General features: G+C 32.5%; 2 protein-coding genes across 2 annotated transcripts in view; both read right to left on the reverse strand.

Moving 5' to 3' along the window:
* LOC108753820 overlaps positions 1-6,747 on the reverse strand; it is an 8,226-nt gene extending 1,479 nt beyond the window's left edge. The window contains exons 1-4 of the mRNA XM_018495739.1: positions 6,669-6,747; positions 5,542-5,717; positions 5,206-5,421; positions 4,383-4,581 (exon numbers count right to left, since the gene is read on the reverse strand). Of these exons, the coding sequence (XP_018351241.1) occupies positions 4,383-4,581; positions 5,206-5,421; positions 5,542-5,677 (551 nt within the window). The 5' untranslated portion in view covers positions 5,678-5,717; positions 6,669-6,747. The remainder of the gene's footprint in view (positions 1-4,382; positions 4,582-5,205; positions 5,422-5,541; positions 5,718-6,668) is intronic.
* Positions 1-9,025, reverse strand: part of LOC108753821 — an 81,507-nt gene that overhangs the window by 71,385 nt on the left and 1,097 nt on the right. The window lies entirely within an intron of this gene.

Here is a 9,025-nt window from a genome sequence, read left to right on the forward strand (position 1 = left end):
ATGCGTTCATAGAAGATCAGAATAAAAACCACATTAGGAGACGCCCACGAAACACACGGGTGACTGAACCCGACGTTCAGTACGTCGTGTTCAACGTAATCCCACCCGTACGTATTTTTTATCGATTAATAACGCAAAGTAGTATCCGTGCCTTTATATCGCACTAACTACTGCACGCGCGACTTCGCTAATTTTATTATCCCCCGATATAAAATGATTCTTGCGCCGTGACTCATACTCCGTTTCGCAGCGAACGAGGAATTTTGTACAAGGTCGGGGGATCAGTAAGAACTAATGGATACTGCTTAAACGGAGATTAATGTCGAAATTCTTGCTCGTTCATTTAACATGATCCATTGCGGTTTACTTTGAATAAATTTTCGCAAACACGAACCTGCCTGTACAGACATTATTTCAATCTATTCTCTGAAACAGAACCGCGTGACATCCAGCGACTGCTCACCAAAATTATCGGCATGTTAAATCGGCCCGTGGAATCGTTGCTGGAGTCAATCGACGGTATTGGAAGGAACTGCAAAACGACGACTAATTCCTCCGTTTACTCGCGATCGAAAATTTTCAAAGTTTGTCGACACGCCACAGTCGTTTGTACCAGTATACAGAGTGGTTCGTCTTTATCGTGCGTATTTCACACGTTTTATATCTATATCTATATCTTATACAGATATCGTATCTTTCTTTCTTTCCCCCCCCCCCCCATAAATTCTCCCTTAAAAAATTTCGATCAATTATGCGACTACAAAGGCAAAGACTTTACCGTAAATTAATTTTCGAAAATAAATCATAAAATGATCGTCAACTAATTGCTATTTTAATAGTATTCTTTCTTTAAATTTCCATTAATTTTTCATCAACGTTAAAAATAAATGCAAAAATGTAAAATATAATAAACGTTTAGTCTTGCCTTTATAAAAGGCGATATTAATTTTAAAATTGATTAAAAAAGTTGGCGAATAAAGATTTTCTCGGACAATGTAATTCAGAAACACCCTGTACATTAACATAAGCCGATCGATCGCTCCATGGTACGATGTCCCGAATCCATATTCGGTGCCAGGATGCACCTGCCTGCCGACAAATCACCGAAGTTATTTCGCGGCAAAATGCAATTTAAGCTTTCATTAGAGAGAATCTGCGGTGGACAGAAGGCGATACTACGAAGAAGTAACCGCACTAAAGCTCGGAAAGAGAAATTTGCTCGAATTCCTATCTATATCGCGTATAGAGAAAGTCTTCTCTTCCCGCTTTCATACAGTGGGATTGCTTTGTCTGATATTGTCATCGCAAGTTATTAATCATCGTCCGATATCAGATTGTGTTTCTTTAAGTCGGTAGCTGAGAAGATATTGAATAGAAGGCAGCAGTAGGTCGAAAATAATTGCCTTGTAGTCTACTTATACTTATATATTCTTATTTGAAATAACACAGAAACACTATGTATAGACTATAAAATTAAAAATAGACTAGGCCGCAAAATAAATACTACTAAATGCAGTTTGATCTATTAAATATACACGAGAAGAATAATTTTGCTGAAATATCTAAAGATTTAGCTGAATATATATCTGAAAATAATTTTGTTGGATTATTAAAATAATTAAGTAGGACCCTCAAACGTAATGTACAATGTTGCAAAAAGTGGCATTCTTATCTAACAGTAACGAGCCTTTTAGATACAAAATTACTTTAATGATCTAACAAAATTATTTTTCAATCTGTATCTAATGAAACTTTTAGATATTTTTTTAAATCATCTTTTTTGTAAAGTTACTTGAAAATTTGCTATAAAGAATGACCGAAAGTTTGTTATTTTTTTAAATAAAAATTATATAAATAACTGAGATAAGGATCCTCTCTCTAAAGACTTTGTGCTAAGCAATGAAAAATAAACACACGTTTACGCCGAGAAGATAAGAGCACAATAAAGGACTTCGCACGGAATAGAAATTACTGATATCGCCGACGGTTGATTTCATATTTTACAGCAAAAGTAGTAATGTTTCAATACGCGCGTTACCTCACGCAACTTTCTCAAACGAGGTGATCGATAGATACAAGCATGCTCTCGTGTACACGCGTGTATACGAAGCGAATGAGTCACGCCGAGAGACGTAACCGCCACTCGCATATAGTACAGCTTGTAATCAAATAGAATCTCCGTACGATCCAGTGAGCAGGACGCAAAACCGTGAAAGTGCAGTCCTACACCCCGCGCAGAACTCGTTGCAATTCGAATCCGCGGATGCGACGTACTTAGAGATATATCACTTTAACGTATCTGAGCAAAATAGTTCACTGAATGTGTGTATCTTCGTAAAAACTAAAATAAAACATTCCATATTCTTCGATAAATGTTCTTAGGACACGTAATATGTTGTTTCGAAAAAAAGTTGACATGAATCTATAATGTAGATATTTAATGTATCTTGTGAACTTTTACTAATTTCTATTTCAAAAAGTTGCAAAATTGAGATCAAAGGTCTAATATTATCACTCGTATATATGTAATTATATTTTTTTATATAGTATTTCTTGTTTAAGGCAAATCTTGTCAATGTGTGCTAGAAATCGAGATCTCGAATGGAGAAAGAATTGACTAATCGCATTGCTCAAATGTGATTGGTAATTGTTAATTCTTTTTCTGTCCGAGATCTTGAATCGATTTCTAGTAAGAACTTGAACGAACACAAGGCTTAACACAAATTGAAGACTTGATCCTCATTTGTATCAATACTCTTAATAATATTATTATAGATATTACTATTAATATTAAGTACTACGTGCGTAATAAGCAATTCTGATTTCAGATATGTACTAGAAAATGATATTCCTCTCAAAGTGCGAGTGCAATTCTTAAGTAGCAACGCATCTCGTTTGATAGTTTATTCGTCTGTATCATTTGCGGGCCTATAAAGGTCAAGCTGATCAACCAGTCGAGACCGTTTCCGGCGAGCATTGGATGTCGCCAACGTGTTAGTCGAATGTAAACCGACCGCAATGGCGATACCGTTACCGCTTTTTAACGCGGTTAGCACGCGAACGAGCTTGCGGATTCAAACCACAACTCTTGCTTCTATGCGTTCTTGCGAATTCGATATTTATGCCCTCGGCTACCGACATCGAGTGAGTTCGACTTCAAGTCTGGGCGGTAAACAAAGAAAATGTGTATAAAGAGATATAACCTTTTACAAGCTGTTTTACTTTTTCATGGCACAAAACAAAATTTAGTCTAATGTTAAATATATTCTTAAAAAATAATTGTCTTAAAAAAATTACGATTTTTAATAATGAATTAAAATTATGTCGTAACATAATAATATTTCCACGAATTAAAATTATGTCAAGGCGTAATAGAAATCCTGAATTATTAGTGTGTGCCGTGACATAATAATAATTGCGAATTTCTATTATGTCGCGAAATAATTTTAAGCCGTCGCATAAAATTTGTGTTTTTAATATTATTAATACCGAATAAATGGCAAGCCGTTTTATTTTTAACAGCAGAAAACTATGCGAGTCATTTTACTTTTTAATAGCATAAAAGAAATTTAGTCTAATCAATTCTTGAAAAATAACTATCTCACAAACAATTACGATTTTTAATAATAAATTAAAATTATGTCGAGACATAATAAAAATTCAGAATTTCTATTATGCCTTGACATAATTTTAATTCATCGAATTACTATTATGTCGCGACATAATAATAATTCAGAATTTCTATTATGCCTTGACATAATTTTAATTTATGGAAGTATTATTTATGTTACGACATAATTTTAATTCTTTATTAAAAATCGTAATTTTTTTAAGACAATTATTTTTTTAAGAATTTAATAGTAGACTGATTTCTTTTATGCTATTAAAAAGTTAAACGGCTTGCCATAACCTTTCACCGACAAAATGGATCTTAAAACACCGTCGATATTTTGATTGTGAATTCTGATAGATAAATTTAAATAAATAAATAAAAAAACTCGTTAATATTTAACAAGTATATTAGAATTTTTCAGATTTGTATATAATCCAGAATAATAAAAAAAATCGCTCTGTTTCTCAAAGATCCATATTGCTGATAAAAAAGTTAAAAAATATTTCCACATTGCCAAGTTAATGAAAGCGATAAAGATTAAGGCGTTGATAAGAATTTAGTTAATTAAAAAAAAAACGCAGATGTATTTTACAAAATACATAGAAAAAATTTAGAGTTTAAAATCTTTAAATGCTCTGCTCAAAATTCTAAAAATAAAGAATAACTCCAATTTCTTGTTTTACCTTTGTGTCAATTAAAAGCCGAAATTTCTGCTGAGGAAATGCTTTTCTTCTTTCGAATAAAAAATAAAGTGGGAAATTAGCAATACCCTAATTGTGCAGAAAACGCCTGCCCTGATTGGGGATCTATTGGAGCGACCGCGACAATGGCACCACGTTGCAGTGTGTCCGTGAAATCCGCGTCTGACACTTCCTCGATGTTCATAGAATTTGAGACGACATCGGTTATCTCGCTTCCGAACGATGTGGAAGTTGTCGACGTCATTGTTGTGCTCTGTAGATTTTCGCCTGCAATATGCGCATCGTCGGGGAAAAGGGATGGAACTAAGACATTGCAACTGACGTTTCCCATCGCATGCTAAAGACTACTTGATTCTAAGATTTATCGACTTAACGTTATTTATATAGATGAATAGTAGAACCTTCAAAATCAATTATAAATAAAAAAAAGTAACTCTAGCATAAAGTATCTAAAGAAATTACATCTATCTCGTAATTTCTGAATGCCGGCTAGTCGGGCTTACTGCAATTTATTAAATATATCGCGCATTTAAAAAAAGCCTTTTCAAATCAATTTAAATAGGAAACTGAAGATATTTTTTATAATTGACTTGATGAATGTCGAATATATATTTATAATTGGATTTATAATTGATATTAAATATACTATACGCGTCTAAAAGATTTTTAAATCGAATTAAATAGAAAATTGAGTACGTCTTTTATAATTATCGACTCGTAATAAATTGAAACACCACGATCGATATATTCCAGGCAAATTTAAATTAGGATAAGCTTACTCAGAATCATTTCTAAAAATATCACGAGCGCCAATATTTTACGTGCATCGTTCTATGTATATCTATCTTATAAATAAATCAGCATCAACAGTTAAATTCTGTAAGGTCTTACTCGTCGGCTCTGTTCTCTCAAGATCACGATCGAAGGTACTCGCGGAGAGGACGATAGTGTTCGTAACGGAGGTCGAGGGTTCATCGGGGTCTTCGGAGAAATAACTGGCGAGGTCTTGGTAAGATTCGCGCGTCCTTGCAGCATCCATAGGATGATGCTCGAACTGATAATCCGAGGTATTGCTCTTTTCCGTATCTTGTTCGTTCAGCGTGGATGCTGACGAAGAGAGAATGTAAAAGGAGTATTTTTTAATATTCTAAAATATAAACTCTCCTTTAGAGAAAATTCGATAAAGATATATATTTCTCTCGTTGATATCAAACGTGATATTTTTACCACTGTCAACATTCGCAAGTTCGTCGATTTTCTCGAGGACAGGTCGATTTTTTCGCGGATTATTATTACTGCAAATTTTGCAATTTTTGTAATTCACAATCTCCGCTTCGGATTCCCTCTCGCTCCTTGATTTCATAAAACGCTTCAAAGGATTATGAAAGGTGGGCAGCTTCGATCTAATCTGTGCATTGTGTTCATTAGACGATGTTTCCTCCCGAAGGTAAAATACGCATTTCGCCCCTTCATCATGTCGCAAAGCCGATTAAATTGTTCAATTAATATTTCATTAACCGGCTTACATAATTGTCTGGGCATTCAAGATACATTATTATTTTGTCACTGGACATTTATGAAGTCGAAGTTTCCACAATTAATGCGATTGTAACAGATGATTTTATTGAAGTATCTTAAATTTAGATACACGGAAATGTTACGGTTGCCTCAACCGAAAATAATTAATGATATTTTTCGTTTATCGATATAATTTGATAAAAACTATAGTACAGTTATACAACAGTCGTACCGTAGTTCTTATAACTAAATTGTATTGATGGGTAGAAAATATCATTAATTATTTTCAGTTGTGGCAACCATAACGTTTTTTTCCATGTAGCTAAATCATAGACATAGATTTGAAAATTATTTTCTTCGGCAAAATTATTCATTCTATATAAGTACGGAAAACTTGTATTAATTATGTAACAGAATATGATAAAAAATTACAACGCAGAAGTCAGAACATATGTAGGATGTTCTACAATTCATATCTCTCTCCATTTAATTAATCGTAAATTCTTTAAATACAGTTAGCCCTTTATCTATAAAACTTTCAGGAAGTCAGCTTTATTTATACTTATTTTAAAAGTGCAATAGGTACCGAATAATACACTTATTACATGTTAAATATTTAATGGGATATGAGAGATAAAAAATATAGTAACTTATTCTTAAACTGATATTGCAATTATAAATCGCTTCATATATAACAACTGAAACTGTTGACGAAGTGATCGAAAATAGAACTGTTGCTTAGACAAGCAAAATATCTAAATTCTTCTCTTCAAACATTGTATTATACATTATCTTTCAACTTCCTTCTGTCGAAATCCTAAATATTATATTCTCACCTTCTGTTTCATTACGGAGAATAGAGATTTTCTATCGGAATGATTAACGGATGTATGATCCACGGGATCTCGTCGTTTCGGGGTATCCGAACTCTTCGAGGCTTCCCTATTGATTGTACTCATATCTGAATCACATCGTTGATAAAACCTCTTTTATCACAATCCTACTTATCAATTTGAACGTCGCACATTTCGATATCGACCATTGCATCCGATCGGTTGGCTTTTGTCCCTCATCATTAATGCTGTTAATACAGATACTTTAAACATTCAATATAGAATAGTTAGAATAACGAGACTTCAAATTATAGAAAATAGTAGAATAGATATCTTCTCCGAGTGCCCAATTTGCCATGGCAAATTAAGCTGAATAATAATATTTTGTTACTGGATAATAATATTTTGTACGTAATATCTTATATACAATATTTTCTCAACGCAACAATAGTTTCAAATGAAAAAGAAACTCGCTGTCATAAAATAGAATATTAGGAATATTTTAATACTGATAAGAAAGTACAATATAAATAAATTAAAAAAAAAACGTCTATTAATTAAAGTCTTTATAAATAATAAAAACAAATTGCAATATAAAAGCGAGTATATGATTTACATTATATTTATTAAGTAAATTAAGTTTCTACGTATTTCAACGTGATAATTTGAAACGAAAGAGAAATTTGATATGGCAAATTAGAATACTTATAGGAGTATAATTAGAATATATTTATCAATAAGAAACTACAATACAAAGAAATTGATAAACGTCTATAATTCAAGTTTTTACAAATAACAAAAACAAATATTCTAAAACCCACGTTTATGGCTATCGCACGCGTGACTGTCATGTAAATGTAATTACACAGCCGTCGACGAATTCATGTTTATATAGATTTCTTATTATGTTTTCCTTTACAAAGAGCGTTCTCGGAGTATTACCGGTTCTCCTTAGTAAACATAACGATCGATACTAAAACCACTAAGAAAACTTATCGACAACTTGGTCGCTTTCAAATCTCGAGCAAGGAAGTTGAAAATATTGAATTTTTCGGCATCGAGAATCGAGTTAAATAGAATGTCGCGATGCAAAACTCGACCCAGAATCGAGGAACGAGATTGGGACGTGAACGAAAATAAAATCAGGAGACACGATTATAACACAATCATTAAGTATGTTGAATTTGCACTCGGATATTATGTTAAAAATTCAACACAAAATTATAAGACTTGAGTGGACCGTTTTTAACACAAACACAAAACAATAATACGTTAGAAACAAGTCACAGAATAAATCAGTTAAATAAGAGAAGCGTCACTTACAGTCGGATGTTGAAATAAAAAAATACGTACAGGGAGTGCAAAAAGTATTCGTACAGAGAAAATATTTTTTAAAAAAACTTCATTTTTAAAAAGTAAATATTATTCAGCGGGAAATAAGTCATCGAATTGATGTCAAATCGATATAAATAGGATGATTTCAACATTAATTTAATTGTCGATCATTAACAATTTATTCATAAAGAATAAAATAGACTGTATATTTCTTAAAATTATATATACTAAAAAAATGTATAAATGAGACTTTATAACAAATTTCGTTGTACGAATACTTTTTGCTCCACTGTATATATACAGAGTGTTAGTTAAGTATGTTGCCATACTCAACGATTCTTTGGTTTATTTCAAGTAAAACAGTCCATGTAAACATGTTAAAAAATCCTAAACGGCTTAGTTTCCGAAATACAGGTGAATATTCGCAAATGTTTGACGAAACGGTAAATTGTGCTGGAGATATCTTTCTGCATAAATATGCCTTGCTTCACGTGAGTTACCATTCGCACAATCGTAAACAAAGTGACGAAGTCAAAATCAAAGCCTCCTAGATCATCAGACTTAAATTCTTTGAATTATTTCCTTTGGAGGTATCTGAAATCATTGGTTTATACTATCCTAATTGAAAATGAGAATGATTTGAGGAATCGAATAGTTGCTTCATTGCGAGGCAATACGCAACACATTTGGTATCTTTGAGTGTGTACGTCAATCTTTAAGAAGAAGGCTCGATGGATGTATCATTGCGTAAGGTGAACATTTTCAACAATTCTTCTAATTGTTTTATTTCAGAAGAACTGAAGCCTATTTTTCTGTTTTTGACTAGTTTTTCACTAGTTTCAAGCTGTATTTCTTTCAAATAAATAGATTATTACTCTACACGTTTAAATTTTATTTCGGAAACTAAGCCATTTAAGACACATGTTTATATGGACTTTTTTACTTGAAACAAACCAAAGAATCGCTGTGTTGAGCATGGCAACATATTTAACTAACACCCTGTGTGTGTGTGTATATATATATAT

Source organism: Trachymyrmex septentrionalis, unplaced genomic scaffold (genome assembly GCF_001594115.1).
Source record: "Trachymyrmex septentrionalis isolate Tsep2-gDNA-1 unplaced genomic scaffold, Tsep1.0 scaffold72, whole genome shotgun sequence".
NCBI lineage: Eukaryota > Metazoa > Arthropoda > Insecta > Hymenoptera > Formicidae > Trachymyrmex > Trachymyrmex septentrionalis.